Source organism: Oreochromis aureus, linkage group 13, assembly GCF_013358895.1.
Source record: "Oreochromis aureus strain Israel breed Guangdong linkage group 13, ZZ_aureus, whole genome shotgun sequence".
Taxonomy (NCBI): domain Eukaryota; kingdom Metazoa; phylum Chordata; class Actinopteri; order Cichliformes; family Cichlidae; genus Oreochromis; species Oreochromis aureus.
Window position 1 is genome coordinate 7,139,251 of NC_052954.1, and position 16,925 is coordinate 7,156,175.

At 41.4% G+C, this 16,925-nt stretch overlaps 1 protein-coding gene across 1 annotated transcript in view; it reads right to left on the reverse strand.

Annotated features, from left to right (window-relative positions):
* thada (THADA armadillo repeat containing) overlaps window positions 1-16,925 on the reverse strand; it is a 115,703-nt gene that overhangs the window by 83,678 nt on the left and 15,100 nt on the right. Inside the window, exons 22-26 of the mRNA XM_031741117.2 lie at window positions 12,130-12,239; window positions 7,949-8,081; window positions 5,814-5,936; window positions 5,517-5,639; window positions 5,257-5,348 (exon numbers count right to left, since the gene is read on the reverse strand). Coding sequence (XP_031596977.1) covers window positions 5,257-5,348; window positions 5,517-5,639; window positions 5,814-5,936; window positions 7,949-8,081; window positions 12,130-12,239 — 581 coding nt within the window. The remainder of the gene's footprint in view (window positions 1-5,256; window positions 5,349-5,516; window positions 5,640-5,813; window positions 5,937-7,948; window positions 8,082-12,129; window positions 12,240-16,925) is intronic.

Consider the following 16,925-nt stretch of genomic DNA (forward strand, 5'->3'; position numbering starts at 1 on the left):
TACAATATTTCTGCTAAGTTCTGCTATGCTATTGTATTTCTGCCAAGTATTATGTTTCCTCTAAGATATTGCAGTTCTGCTAAGTCACTACATTTTAGCAAAGTTCCTTTGCTTCTGCAAAGTTTTTACAATTTCTGCAACTTTTCAGCTTTTTCAGCTACTTTCAGCAGACAGCTTCAGCTTTAAAGCATCCACACTGCATTTTCGCAGGAAATGCAAATTTTTCTAGTTTGTTTTGTGGTGTTGAAAAATAAACTATTTACTGCAACATTTTTTCATCGTTTTGATGGTCACTGTAGAATTAACTTCTTAAAGTTCTCTCTTTCTCTTATATTTAATGTAACCACACTACGGACGGACAAGCAACTGTTTTTATGCGTTGTCGTTAGCAACAACAACGGTAAAACCATCACGTGGCTCCGCCGTCCGCTTGTTTATTTTTCACATAAACCTTTCACAATAAAGCTGAAGATCCTGTTGAGAATTTTCAAAATAAACTGAATCACGTGAAATAGTATGCAGAGTGTTTACGGACGAGAAGCTAAAAAGAGCCGCTAGGTGCTAAAAAATAAACCTTAGAACAGACTTATTATTACACGGCGTGCTGCGGGGATAAGACAATTGCGGCTGTTTCAACTTATGTAACACTCGACTCCAGGTACACGACGCCCAGCTGAAAACACTTAAAGCAAATCGAGTTGCCCGAGATTCACAGAATTTACAGAAAATGTAAAAATTTTGTGACATATAACGTTGCCGGGACGATAAATGTCATATCGGGATATGAGATTTTGGTCATATCGCACAGCCCCACAGAGGTGTATGAGAAAAGGCCAGGTCACGTTTGTGGGTTCATAGTTGTTACACCAACAGGTGATGGAGAAAAAGTATTTTAATAGCATCTGTTTGTCTGGAACAGGTCTCTCCTGCAAATGAGACACTGGGTCTCAATGTGACTACCTGTATAAATAAAGGTTAAATAAAATTAAAAAATAAAATTTTATTCTTCTTCACTACATTTCACAGCCAAAAACTGTTTATCTTCAGTTCCATTAACTATGAGATATGAATCATGATTGCTGCAGTGCAACAATTTGATCACACTCAGGTCCTTGACTGAAGTGCTGACACGCTTCAATCGAAAGAGTTGTTGGACTTTTTTGACCGGAAACAGTCCAATGACAACTTTTAGAGTGAAATTTTAAATTAGCTTCTTATTCTGATGAAGACATTGCCTCAGAATGACCTTTTTGGCCATTTATAGGAGCTCTAGGATGAAAACCACTGAACTAAAATAACTGTCACGTAGTTGCAGCCATCATCAGGTTGACCAGCTACAATAGCACAACAGTGTTTGCGCAATGGTACATCAGCGGTTACACACTAGCTCCACACATCCGCCTATAAAAACCATACATAATTTAAATATAGCTTGCCTAATAGGTAGTTTCCTTTTGCAACTCTGCACAACTTCCCATTCTGATCGTTCACACTTGTATATTTGCAACGCATTCAGTGAGCGTAGATGGGAAAGAGGATGAAATCTACCGAGAAGGGTCATTTGTAAACAAATCTATTTGTAGGTGGGGCCAAAAATGGAGTTTTCCAAGGAAAGTTTCCTGCAGCGAAGTGGCACAAAACACAGTTGGGGTCATTCGTGGTGAATGCTCTCCCTCAGAACGAGCGTGCACCGATCGATCGCACTTCTGCTCTAAGTTTTAATCAGAACAGGCTCTTTGAAAACTGCCGTTTGGTCTCTTAGTTTGAAGGATGATCAGATTTAAAATCAGATTTGGTTTTTGATTTTTTAGGGGATGTGACTGCTGCTTAAGCCCATTTTTCTGATATCGTATCAAATATAATTACTACAGCACAAGCAAATCAAACTGTGCAGCTGAAGTTTAAAGTGAGAAAAAACCTGACGCTTATCTTGATCCCAGAGCATTCCCAGTATCTTAACACCCAGGTTAGCACACACTGAATGGATCCCAGGTTCCTTTTTCCACTGCTATTCCAGAGCTTGTTACAACTGGTAGGTTTTTTTTGTTGCTTGGAATGCAGAGTGCAATCTTTGCTCTGTCAGTTTTGTTTATGCTCGCGTTTATCTCAACAAACTGTATCGGATCAGCATCATTGTGCGGTCAGGGAGAGGCGAGAGGGCCCCGAGTCTGGAGCTTAGTGGAACGGCGATCGGCAAGCAAACGACGCGCCTGAATGTGAGCAACTTTGGAAAATACACAGCTGAAATTCCCACACACCCCGAAATGCTCAACCCTTTTAAACACACAAATACACATAATGATACAAATAAACTGGTTTGTGTGAGAAAGGGAGATGCGTTTATGCTCCGGCTTCAGTCGACCAAGAAACACACACAAACACACATCCGAATATTAGAGTGGACAAGCTGTCACAATACATTTTCTGCTGCCACACTTCACAACCATAAAATCACGGTAATAACACAGACCAGATTTTGGAAAACACTCAAATTCTCAGAGACACAATTATAAATGAGACGCAGCTTTCTGGAGCTCACACGCACAGCTCCATCCAGTGTGACCCACGCGTATTATGACTAACATGCTGCAAGAAGAGAGAAATAATCAGAGACCAAGAACACTAAAACACAAACATGTACCTCTTAAAGTCAAATGAAAGATTCAGGGTTCAAATGCTAATTCTCTTCACCATTACTTAATATTTGTTATTAACCGTAGCACGCTCACACTCCCACAGGCACATAAAAATAACTCCCTGCATTAATAACAAGAATAAACAGATAAGGAGGAAGTGACTAACAGAGAGCTATGCAGAGGGCTCGACAACAGACTGAAAACACAAGTAAAAGCAGACAAGACAAAGTGCAGCATTGTTGGCCGTTCAGCGGGCTTCAGTAAAGCAGACAGTAGAAACACAGCACAGGGAACCAGACTGAGCACGACCCAAAACCCTGGGAAACTTTACCCCAGATTATACACGCAGTAACAAATCTCTTCTGAGCTGAATATAGACCCTGAACATAAGTGTCACACAGGCAGCCAAACAGTACATGCACATTATTACCATGTTTGTTTTAATGTGCCAGGAATATTAGATGGATCACTGTATCAGTTTCACCAGAGGAAAATAAGCTATCAGTCATGTGAGGGACTTATATATTATGGATACAAGTTGTGCAAGGCCACTCTGCAGGGTTAGGGTAAGGGCAGTGAAGTAACAGGCAGAGTCTACGGTCGGGCCAACAGCTCTGTGGTTCTGATAGCATGCTAATATTCCTGTGCTGACAGGCTGATTTTGCACGTTTTTATTCACAAAAACAAAGCACATAAAGAACAAAGTGAGAGCTGCGATGCAGAGAGCCTAGCTTAGCATGGGGCAGTGATCCCATCATCCCAGAAATTCTGCAGCCGTACAGCTCAGTAATCTTACAGCTTTACAGCAATACATCCAGCTGGCATCCAGTGGAGTCGAGTCCCCTCAAGTTGTGCTCATTGCCTCCAATCAGGGAACCTGTTCAACTGCCTTGCGATCAAAGGTCGTGAGTGCGCAGCGCATCCAAGATGTGGGCAACCAGAGAGCTCTTCAAGGACTCCTCTGAACACCAAAGTATTCTAGAGGGAGGCCATCTGCCTGACAGTTCAAGCTGTAGTAAAACCGGCTCATGCAACAGGACAGCCTCAGAGATTTGTGTTACACAGCACTTATCAGCAGGTATCTGTGCGCGCTACGAGAGCCAGACAAAATAGTAAGATCACAAACCAACTACTTCAATCTTTTGAATAGACTCTGAGTGCATCACAATCTGCCCAGTTATTCTGCACTCGAGTTACAAACAACAGATTATACAACATACTTAGAAAGAACACTCGATAAGCACAGGCTATAATTTTTAATTTCAAGGTTTCCAAACACTTGGATGGTGGTTTGACAAGGCTTTGGGAGCTTGTTAGAATTTAAGACTCTTTCTGAAACCTCAAGAACAATCCACAATCTTTCAAACAATCTCTGACAGCAGAGCTGATAACCTTCCAGCTAAAATAACGAACAGATACATTTGTCATTTACACAAGCCAAAACCCATTCTGGGTGATGGTTGTAGATCAGCACATAAATATATCATCGTATCCAACACTCAACAGCTGACAGCTCCACAGCTCTTCATCACCTGTGCTGTTGGGACTGCTAGTCTAAACATTACTGTCTTACTGCTTTTAAAGACAAAGTCTTCTTAAACGGCAAGTCTGAAACCAGGATTTATTTCAGCTCTGTTTAGTTTTATTTATTCACCAGCAGTTCACAGCAAAAAAGGGTTTATAAGTTAAAGATCCTACAATATTAAAGAAAGAACAGACATGATCAGCACCTGGTGACAGTGGGGAGGAAGAACTCCCTTTTGATAAAAAAGACCCTCCAGCTGGAACAGTCAGAAAAACAAACACCTGCCAACACTGGCTGGTGCTGAGAGGAAAAATGTGATCGAGCTCTTAAACTTTTAATAATTCAAGTTTCATAAAATAAGTTTCAGATTTAGTGATTCCATTGTCTCAGTTTTTAATCATCAGCCACTCTGTTCTCTATGTAAGAAACATAAAAGCACCCCAAGGTGCAAAAAGTACCTTTTTTGTTATGTTGTTGACCTCGTCTGGGAAGCCTCAATTACTTTTCATATAATGTCAGTAACAGTAATTTAGTTGCAGATTACATTTCCAAGCATGACTTCCCCTTTTCTGTGCTTCCCGTGTCATTTCCTTGTTGATATTCCAGGAACAGAGGAAAACCTGCATCTCCTGCAGTCAGGAAGCCTGAGCAGAGTAAAAACTGCCCTTCAGCCTGGGTGGTGTTACAACAGCACCCCTTTGTGGTTATATGGTAAAATAACCAGTGTTTAACTGGACCTTTTTTATTATCTTGGCTTTAAGAACATTTAATGAGTGTTTTAATGTTGCTGTTGTTGTAGTAAAAATATGGATTAATTACATTAAATGAACTGCAAATTTTGAGTCTAGTAGGAAACATTTTTTCCTGATTTAGATTTCTCATTTTATGTCTGTTGAATTATGTGAATTTTTTTTTTTTTAAATTTTGTTTGTTTTAAGGCAAACAATGCTCACTATTAAACAAGAGCTACATTTCTTTGTTGGTAAGAGCTTTTTTACTCGAGTATTTGTGAATTTCTGGACCTTATACACACTGATGCACACAGCATGAAACTTAGAGGGGTAGATGAGTTCAAGAGAGGCACGAGAAGCAAACCTGTTCTTTTTCGAGTGTTCGTCCTTCCCTTTCTTCACGCCAAAAATCCTTGTGATCAGAGTGCTGAAAAGAAGAGTAGAGGAGTTCCTCACCTGGGAAACAAAACAAATGGAGGTTAAGAAATTGGAATAAATATAAAAGCAAATTATCACCATGGGTTAGTGAGTAACCCCCGATCAAGTATGCACTCCAAAGGTTGGTTTGTTGTGATGTTCAGATTACGATAAATGGAGGTAAAAAAGCAGGAAGTAAAGACTCACTGCCCAGACAGGAGAGGTGAAGCCCAGCACTGCAGCCTGCATCCCTTCTGAGACAAAAGGAACAATGTTTTCCCCCAGACGAGTGTCCCTGTACAGAGCTCTGAGGATGTTCAGAGCATGGACCTGTGAGCGACAGATAAAATTCAACCTCGAATACGGTGTCAGAAACATTAAGGTGATTATAAAAATCACTCTTTGTGCTTTTACAAATAATTGTGTTCAGGAAATCTCACTTCCTGATCTGTGAGGCTAGATTTGACTAGTTTTATGATTAATGAAGCTGCTAGGTGGCGAAACCTGAGGCACGGTGGAGGTGTCAGTGATCTTGTCAGCAGAAGGCATGGCCAAAGCAATCAGCTCTCTCATGGTCATCTTCAACAGGCTGCAGCTGGACGACTTGGGCTCAGAGGAAAGCAGAGCCTGGGCAAGGGGAGAAAAAACAGATATAGCTACAGTTACCACCTTTTGTTTGTGAGAGACAGCCAATCAGAAGACTTACAGGGAGCTAAAACTGCTTTATTTCCAACTGAGGATGAAGTGAGGGGCTACAAAGACCTCGTATGAGATAAATAAGGATTATTTTGCAACTGTGAGGCTTGCAAAGCCATTTTAGTACAGTTCAAGAATAAAACAACAGCATTATCCTATTTTAAAGACCTCGCCGATAATGATTTTCTGTTTTTACTGATGAGCCTTTTCAAGAAATAATCACATTATGACATCAGGTGTGATATCCTGTGGTAGTGCTGGTACACTGCAAATAGGCCCTTTGCAGCTACTGCATCCGTCTACACTTCACAGTTTTATTGTGGCCCGCTAAACTGAGCCACATTTATATGGTAATAACAAAAAACACGTTCATAAAATCCCATAAGTTCGTCTGTTCTGACAGGCTGACTGAACGAGATCATTTGTATGAGCTCGGAGTGGGAGATGGGAACGGGGGAGTGTGTGTGGAGGTGATGGCACTTTGCTGTGTGAGAAAGAAGTCATCTCTGCTGGAGCTGATGCAAGCCAGCTGTGTCTGAACTACCTGGCTTATGGTAAAGACTTAGACCTTGAAGGATAAGATGGAGAGGGTGGGGGTGGAGCATAGTCTGGCTCTTATGAACTCTGAGGTTAGAAGCAGAGGAAGCCAAGAGGAAAAGGAGCTAGCCTGGTTCCTATGAACTAGTCAGGACCAGTATGAGCAGGAGCCAGCCTTCCCGGATCTGATTCCATGTCTGTCTAGGAATGTGGTCTGGAGTTCTGCCAAAGTTGTAACTACTTCGTCTCAGACTTCCTCTGCTTCATTCACCATCATCTTATCTTCTTCGTCTCTCTTCATCCTCATTTTAATCACCCAGCCTACTTGTCAGGCTCTGCCCTGTTAAAGCTCTTCTGTTATGTTACTATTCATCAGGGATGCTCACAGATAATGCTTAGAAAGTCTTAAAAAACAAAAAAAGAAAAGAAACAGGATCAGGAAGACATCAGAGCCCTTAAAAGTCCATTTCACAAAGTCTGTTAACAATGAAATGAAGCATCCCGTTCGATCAAGCTACGAGGCGCACGTGCCTCACACACACGAAAACAAGAGAGTCAGTGACATCACCGATGCGGCGGTCTGACCAAAACCACAAAAAAAAAAAAGAGTACGCCGCTTCAAAATGACTGCTGATAACATCCCCTCAGTCACGTCTAGTTTCGATATTAGGAATCAAAGGAAGTGGAGACGCGAGCTGAGACTAAATAAGAGTCAGAGACTAACACAGTGATAGTAACTGACGGGAGGGACAACCAGAAAGTGAGAGAGAGTGTGTGTGTGTGTGTGTGTGTGTGTGTGTGTGTGTGTGTGTGTGTGTTGTACGTTGAGGGGGAAAAAAAAGATGGCTAGATTAAGAAACGCAGTGTTCTTCCAGCATGAGTGCTTCACTGGTATGCCAAGAACTGCTTATTGCGCTACTTTTGGGAGTAAACAGGAACACAAAAACACACAGGGTTTCTATTGCAAAACCTTAATTTTGACCAAATGGTTACTGCTTATGGTCCTCGTTTCGTCTTCGGGATGACCGCTGCAATCGGCAGTGACACATTTCTATTTGCAAAATAAAAAAAAGATCTGGAAGTTTTATCAGATGAAGCAAGAGAAGCAATCAGCTGCAACAAAGGGTCACTGTGTCCTGAGAGGGTTATACTCATGAAGAAATTGGTGTGACCACCAACGTGACCACCACTCCACCGCACACACTGAAGCAGCTAAGTCACAGGAATGTTATGTTTACTGACAAGCCTGTGGTTTCTGAAGTGTCGGAAATTTAAACATTAGGCTCTTGCCAACACTTAGAGTCAATAGCAACTCCAGCAACAAATCTGAAACATTACAAGCACCCTTTGGATCCTCTTTTAGCCCATTTGTTCTGTTTATATCTTTAAAAATATTGCTTACACACCTGGATGTAGAAAGGTATTCCAGCGCTTCGTCGCGTGGCGCACAGCTTAGATGATGGGTCGCTGGATTTGACCTCTTCCAGAACCTCAGAAAGCCAGCGGGCAGGAAGCTGCTGCAGGGCCTCACTTCCACTCCTTAAACACAAACACACACAAAACAATGACATGGACGTAAGCAACAAAGACTGAAATCTTAAGTTTCCCTTTGCACTGTAGTCCACTCATGAGTAAAGTCATACTGACGATTTTCCATTTACACACAACCAAAACAGGCCACTCTCATCAAACCTGGATACATGTTAGCATGTTAAAAACCACGCTGACAATCAGACAGACCCCACAGTAGGTTTTGGGGGTTTTGCTTCAAGTGACAAAAAACTGCAGTTTCAAAATGATCATCTCTGAAGCAGCTCCGGTGGACACACACTGATCTGTTACTTCTGTAACAAACAGCTGTTTAACAAAAGCCAAATGAGCAGAGAGGGCAAATTAAAACAATGACATTTGGGGGAAAGCGTACAGATGTAGTACTGATGCATAATACAGCCTCACAGTGAGGGTACAAACATCACCATGCAGTGAATACGTACTGAAATCCAGCTTTCTCTTTCAGAGTGTTTGTATCCAGAGGTTCCTTCCCACTATACTGCTGGCATTAAAGTACTCAATATAAAAAAATATGTATAAAAACAGCCACATGTTGAACAGAGCAGTACACAGCACTTGCTCTAAATAAGAGTGAACACAGACACTGAAACAGTTTGCTAAAATAACCGCCTAGCTGAGCAAACAAGCTAACAGATACTTTCTTTTTAAACGCAGGTAGCTGCAAATAATCAATAAATAGTTAAAGTAAAAGGTTTTGAATAAATGTTAAAATATATAACTCGTAATATACACTGGTGAAGCAGCTAAAAGTAAATGGACAAAAATAGTTAGCTAAATTATTGAAAAAGTAAAAAAGCAATGAATAAATGTTCAAATAGTATCTCCAAAAATGTTAATGGTGAAAATAGCTAAAAGGAGGAAAATGGTCACAACGGTTAGCGTAAGTGGCTTTGTCACGTTCAAAAAGGAAATGTTTTTTTGCCTTTGTCACCAGAACATGACAGTGACTACCTGACAGAAAATGACAATGAATCCACATTTTTGCACAGATTTGACCTTTAAAAGGCATGTGGTCCTGAACTTTTGATCAGCTGTAAAACAGCCTGTTTCAGTTTAAGCATTGTTTTGAATAAATTGCATGCTCAATGTTTTGTCTCACTTCCATTTCTTCTTGTTGCATGTTGAAGCTCTACTTGGAACCTTGTTAAATTCCAACTAAGCAAAACTGGATTTTTTGCAATTTTTCAAGAGGTCTTAAACTTCTGATCGGGATTGACAACAGCCAAAAGCAAAAAAGTAGATGGTTAAAGTATCTAAAATGATGTCACACGTATTCCATAAATGGTCTGAAATAGCAAAAAGTGCATAATAAATATTAAAATATTTAGCTACAAGTAATGGATAGTGGTTGTAACCATTTAAAGTACGGTAATGAGTAAATGCAATCCTTTACTTAAAACTAAAATAATGAGTAAGCTTTAGGTATGCCAGATTAAACCGTATGTACGGACTACATCAGTAGCGAGGTACAACAGGGAGTGTCTACAATCATCTGTAAAACAGTGGAGGCTCCATCATGGTTTGGGGCTGCATTAAGCTGGTGATGTTGGGGATCTTGTAAGAATTATAAATGTAGAAATTACCATCAGAATTTGACCCACCATGCAATACTGTCTGGAAACCGCTTCATTTTGATCATGACAGTGATCCCAAACAAACACACCAACAACCAACACCAATTAAGGACTGGCCTCTCCCTCAACATGTGTGGGACCATCTTTACAGAGAATGGGCCAAATGGCAGCCAACGGCCAAAGAGCTTTGGATGTCCTTCAAGAACCCTGCAGAACTATTCTTGAAGACTTCTTAAAGAAATGACAAGAACGTTTGCCTAAGAGAGTTCAGGTGTGCTGAAAAGTAAAGTTGGTCATGCCAAATATTGACTTTCAATCTCGTTATAACTGTACAAATTGTGTTTTTGCCTTATATACTGTATTTCCATGCATCTATATGGCCCTTCAATAAAGTGCTGCAATTATTATTATGAGAGATGGTCTCAAGACTGTCTGAGGAGCTTGGAAAGAAAGCTACTGAAAGGCTTCTTCAGGTCTGAAGACATTAAATTTTAAAAAAAACTTCACTCCTCCTATTAAGACATGACATTCAACATGAACTGACATTAACTATATTTGTTTTACTGCAAAATTACGCTGTTATTAGTAGAACAATATTAAATTTCTCCACTTCTGTTACAGACACAGCTTTTTATGGGACTCATTTGTGTCTTTTGCATGATCGGTGGTGTTGATTAAGGGGTAAATGAGTTCATCTCACAGCAATGCTGGGGGCATGTCTCAGGACAAAAATGGAAACCACAGCTATAAACAACTGCAGATAGAAATGCACTTGTATAACCAAAGAATTTAGTCAAAAAGAAACAGAAAAGAGAAAGTGAAGATAAACAGAAATAGTGAATGAAAGAGAAAACTGAGAAGAATGGAGAGAGAGACAAAGAGACAGAGTGAAAGAGTGCAAACACAGTGGAACACACCAAAGCCAGATCCCGAGGCAGAGCATCAAAAGGCTGCGGTTAAGCACCCCGCAATCAACACCCCATAACCCAGCACACGGCCTGCATACCATCCACACATTGCTCTTTCCCTCCTGGAAACACACACTCGCATCCACACAAGCCAGGGGCAGGACGCACACACTCCCCGGTACTCCTACACACGACCGCTAAAATGTTACACAACGCACACAGAGCCTGGTTTCTACACAAGAACAAAACAAGTGAGTTTTGTTTTAACTGCTCAGCACTGGGTGGTTCAAAGTCAACACTGCTGTGACGGTTTTGTGGTTGGTGACCCGCCGCAGGGCTAAAGACGTTTTCCACAACCCACCATTGAGGAAAACTGGGAGGTACATGAAAGTGAGAAATTCTTTCATGTCGTTTAGAATTAAAACAAATATTTTCTTCCTCCTCGGGAGAATAATAGAGAGATTATTTCTATGAATAGCACAGGTGATGAGGACTTTCATATGTCACTCCAGCCAAGTTTAACGCTGCCCCCGGCGGCACACTGGCACTGAGGCCAAACCAGGCTATTGCTCTTCACTGTGCAATTTAAGTGCAGGAAAACTGTTATTTTCTTTTTCAAAATGTTGGTTTTCTAAGAAAAAGTTGGAAAATGTTATGAGCTATGAGTTTCACTTTTCTGTTTTTGTCAGTCTATAAGTTGTAGTTATCATTTCAAGAATTTGCAATCTGAAGCTGAGATGTTTTTGCTTGATGTAGGACTTCAGGACCTCCTTTATCATATTTTCTGTTTCATAAGGGACCACATCTTTTCCTGCAGTTTTGTTACGTGCAGAACGTTTTGCTGAAATGAGCAAAGACTTCCCTGACGCTGTCTGGATTGCAGCGTACTTTGCTCAAAAACCTATACATGTCCCTGGTGCCTTCACACATCCACAAATTACCCACACCGTGTGCACTAATGGGGACATGCAGTTTAGTAGGGTTAGTTTAACCGGTGATTCTAAATTGGCTACAGATGCGACAGACTGGCGACCTGTCCAGGGTCATGTCCCGCCTCTCACCCCACACCAGCTGGGATAAGCTTGATTAGGTAACCCAAAGAAAAAGGACGGATGGACGGGCACTCATACACCCCAAAACATTACAGATGTCTCTCCAAGATTTTCATGCTATCCATGATTTAATGTGTTCGACCATTAGGAGCTGCATGTTTCTTTTAATGAGATCATCAGAGGCTTGCATGTTCGCCCTGTGCTAGCGTGGGTTTTCTGTCACCAGCAGTTCAGTTCTTTCACACCCATGCCTTTCTGCTGGCCATCCAGAGGGCACCAGATTAGAAATAAATCCGATTATCCAGCCTTGATTTATTTAGAGTGGATTATATCTGAAGAATATTACTGAGCGGGCTTGCCTACTGCTAATTACAAGGCACAGGGACACTCACTGTCGTGATGGAAGCTAATGCCCATGGCCGTCCAACAGTATCACCTTTCAGTCCCTTTACGCTGAATGTGAACACAGACACATACGCACCTGCACAACATGTCTGTGAGGCGTACAAAGCCAACATAAGCCAGTTCGAAGGCGCCACGATGACGGGACTGCAGGAGCTGCTGACGGAAGTACAGGCCTACCCCCTCCACCTGTAACGCAGAGAGAGAGAAAGGAAATCAGCAGCTGAACTGTAAGAGGTGAACTGTGTGGCTGTGCGTAAGTAAGTAAGTAAACTTTATTTGTTAAGCGCTTTTCGCAGATCACAATCACAAAGCGCTGTACATAAATATTAAAATAAACAATAAAATCGATAGACAATGTACACAATATAAAAGATCAAATGTAAATAATGTAAAAAATATAAAATATTTTTAGTGTGTGTTCACATAACTTTCCTCCTGCTGCACTCTCCAGCTGAAGTCAATTATGCCAGTTTCAAAGGGTCAAAATGACATAAGTCATGTTATATGCATCCAGTGATGCAACCTTAACAAGGCCAGGCCATTTTTTCTCCACTGGAGGCCTGCAGGGCCAAGATTTGCCTTCATATTCAACAATCATACAGTAGCAGCGCTAGCTTTTAATCACAGGTCTATACGGAAAAGACGATGGAAGCAGGGTTGTTACACTTTGGTTCACAAAACAACTGTTGTGTCAATGTGGGATGTTGTGACATCACCCAGAATATTCTGACTTGTAGATGTGTTGCTTTCATCTTTGGCTACATGTCTGTCTATGGAAGGCTTTAACAATATACAGCACCAACAGAAGAAATGCAAAGTAACCATGGATTTCACAGGAGCAGGTTCTATTCATTTTAATACTTTCAATTTGAGCACTTTTCTATTCATTTTAGTACTTGGAAGGAAAAATATACTTGTAGGATATTTTGATGTACTTGTAAAACTATGTAACATCACACTGATTCAAGTCCGCTTCAAACGCATTCATATTACTCAAAACTTGATGAACCGTCTGAAGATTTGACATTTGAGAGGGGAATTAACTGATGAGTCGGGTGTCAAAGTGTAATTTAAAGAGTTGTTGCATATCTGAAAGAAACAAAAAACATATTTATTTATCTATTGTTGGTCAACTCAGTTGGAGGTTCCCACAGTGAGTGTCATGTTAGTTCTAATGTGCTACTTTTTATCTTTCACTGAAACAATGAAGCATTTAGACATGAGTGAATCCACCACAGTGGACTTTGTCCTCTGAGTGCATGAATCACTTTGTAAAGTCGAGCAATTACGTCTAAATACATCCAATAAACTCAATACAATCTCAAAACAATTACCCACCCACCACACTCCACCCTTGAAAATGACACAATTCCACTTGTGGCTCATTGAATGGTGGTAAAATGAACCATTTGGATAACCAGCTTGGTCATTTAGACAATTACTCAGAGCCTCGCAGCTTCCAGCTAAAAGAAAAAAGCAGCATGGTGTACAAAAGATGGTTCTTCGCTACATTACCTAATCCCACTTTAGACTTTCCTCTGCTTGGCAAAGCTGCGACACTGGCTGCACTCTTGTTTTAGAGACACCACTTAGTTTTCAGCCAGGGAGCACTGAGCTTGTCAAGCGTGAGAGCGGCATGTCAGTAGCGTGACAAGTGTGTTCAAATAAGGATGCTGAGACATCCACATAATGGCCACCGTCAGTAAAACCATCCAGTTAGTAATAGTGTTAGCAGCATTATTCTAACTATACACACACACACAAACACAAGTCAGCGGTGTTTCTGCAGCAGTGTGTAAACTGGCGAGTGTGTTGCAGGTGAGGCGGCAGGGCGAGGCGGACGCAGAGCTGCACAGCCCTGTCATTAAGGCTGTGGTATCACCGCCACCACAGAGGCAGCCAGGCCCCGACTTAGTCAGGGGTGGCATGGAGGGCACAGGGAGGGGTGGCGAGGACCCAAAGCACAAACAAAAAAAAAAGAAAAGAAAGAAAATACCCCGTGTAAAAAGAGAAAAAAAGATCCCAACAGCCCCTTAGGGGATGTAGGGTTAGACACAACATCTAAACTAACACAGACTCAGACCCACACATGAACCAGAAATATGCCAGTCACTGTAAACTTCAGCCACGAGCCCTGATGTCACTGAAGGAAGAGAAAATGATGCATGAAGCTGGTCTGTAAGAGGAAAAACAGCAGGAGACTGCGATGAAACAAAAATGCTGCACGTGAATGAAAAGTATGTGCAACATGAAAATCGTACAAAGAGAATAAATGCGGCAAAGATGAAAGGCTTAGACAGCCGGTTTCTGACCACATGACTGGTCAAACTCAACTGACCCTGCAGACCTAAAGTGGACTAACTTGGACACCAAAGTATGGACTGTGTAAACCACAGCCTACCAAGCCCAATGACTTATCACACTGGTGGCCAGAGTGGACTCCCAGGACAGGCCTGACCTCACCGGGGTAAAAATGGCAGCGACAGTCACTGTTAAGATGGTCCCTTGCTGCCGGGGCCCAGACCGCTGCGGTGCTGAGCTGGGCCGAGCCGGCCCGTGGCTTCGCCTATTTAAAGCTTCCCTTTCGAAGGTTCCCGTCTGTGTAACTGTTTAAAAAGGGCCGAGCAAGCTTCCTGCGCGGGGCAGGAGGGGGCAAAGGGGGGGTGCACTTTATTTAGATGTCAACTTCCTGTTTGCAGCCTTGCCCGTTTCCCAGAAAAAACTTCCATGTGCGGAGAGAGAAGTTTCCCAAGTCTAATTACATGTATGGCTCGGCTGTGACAGTGACCCAAATAGCTAACTTCTCCCCTGATGGCCCCGGGTTAGACGGCACTCTCACCATGTTTGTTGTTGCTGCTGCTGCCACTGCTCAGTTTCAGTGAATTATTTCCCCCCCCCCAAATCTGGAACACAAACAGCGCATGCCGTACAAATCCGTCAGTCACAACGTGGGACAAACCTAATTTGTACCCTGCTATATCCCCTAGTTGACTTAAACTGCCAGCATATTTCACTGAATGAATCACTTTGTACCAAATAAGACTTGTCGACTGAGAGCGTAAATTCAGCAGCAACTGAAAACAGGAGAAGCACCTTCTCATAAAATTCTGTCCAATGAGTTATTTCTGCAGCCAGGAGTGATCCCCTGCTTGATTTTGAGATGCATGTAATTTTCATCTCCTTCACATTTTTCCTAGTTTTTGTCTTTACTGGATCTGTCAATAACTCCTCATACCAATCTCCCTCTGGACTCTCTGCTGCTTAAAGGAAGGACTGAAGAGTAAGATCTAATCATTCCTGCAAGACCCCACACATTTAATGTAGCACACTAAACACTGCATACAATTCTATACACACTATACACTGCATACAATAATAACTCTCTACTGCACATCACAATTATTTTTTTAATCTCTTATACTTTTCTTCCTTTAATCTCGTATTTTTCTTTCCATTACATTTGACACTTTACTAATAACAAGGTTCCTTTCACAGGTATTGATACATTTCTATAAAATCTATTATGCTAATTTCCAACTCCATGTTCTTAGACTTTATCTGCTACTACTCTTCTTCCTTTTAGCCTGCTTTCTTTTGATTGGCTGTCACTTGCAAACAGATGGTCTAAACAACAGGTGGGTGGGGCTTTTGCATTCATAGCCACAGCTGCGTGCTTGGGATGACCATATTAATGATATCCTGTTTCACTGACCTACAGATCCATAGTTAAAACAAGTCTGAAAGGGAGTGTGAGAGCAGTCTGCAGCTTCTGGCTCACATAAATACTGCCTTTAAGTACGTGTGCAGTATGGAAGTACAGCACACTGGGCGGTCTCCTGCTGCTGTAGTTCATCTACATTTAGAGGTGACGTGATGCTCTTTTGTACACCTTGGCTAAAAGGCCAATGGGTGATAACTGGTTTGCAAACACAACATGATATCATGCTTTTCAGGGAGAAAGTTCTTCCAATTTGGCAAAGCAGCCAGAAGACTGATACAGAGATCTGTTTCTTTCTTATTTTATTGTGAAACATAAGTTTTCTACCATTTTGTTTGAAAAAGCTGTCGTTGTGAAATCAGCCATGCTCCATAGGCAGGAATGTTTGCAGTGATTAATTTTATATATCTGCTTACTGGCAAATGATATAACTAATGTTGTAACTCGGCAACCATCCAAACATTTCAGTCTGTGTCCTATCAACAAAATATGATGTTGACATTTTCTGCTCAGCACTAGTTTTGCTTGTATTGACAGAAAATCCATCTGTGCAACAATCAAATGTTGTTTTAATAAAAGAGTTTAAGTTCGCAGCATAATCATTGTGACTTCTACAGTATATATGTGACAAGATTAGGAAAAGCAAAAAGTTGACAATCAGTGGTTTTACTCTTTGGTACAGTATTTAGTCAGCAACCAATTGTGCAAAGATGAGAGAGGTCTGTAAGTTTCATCATAGCTATACCTCAACTGTGAGAGACAAAATGAGAAAAAAAAAAAAATTCAGAAACTCACATTGTCTGATTTTTAACGAATTGAACTGCAAATTATGGTGGAAAATGAGTATTTGGTCACCTACAAACAAGCAAGATTTCTGGCTCTCACAGACCTGTAACTTCTTCTGTCCTCCACTCATTACCTGTATTAATGGCACCTGTTTGAACTCGTTATCAGTATAAAAGACTCCTGTCCACAACCTCAAACAGTCACACTCCAAACTCCACTACGGCCAAGACCAAAGAGCTGTCAAAGGACACCATACCTACTGTGAAGCATGGGGGTGGTTTGGCGCTTTGGGGCTGTTTTTCTGCAAAGGTACCTGGACGACTGATCTGTACAGAGGAAAGAATGAATGGAGCCATGTATCGTGAGAT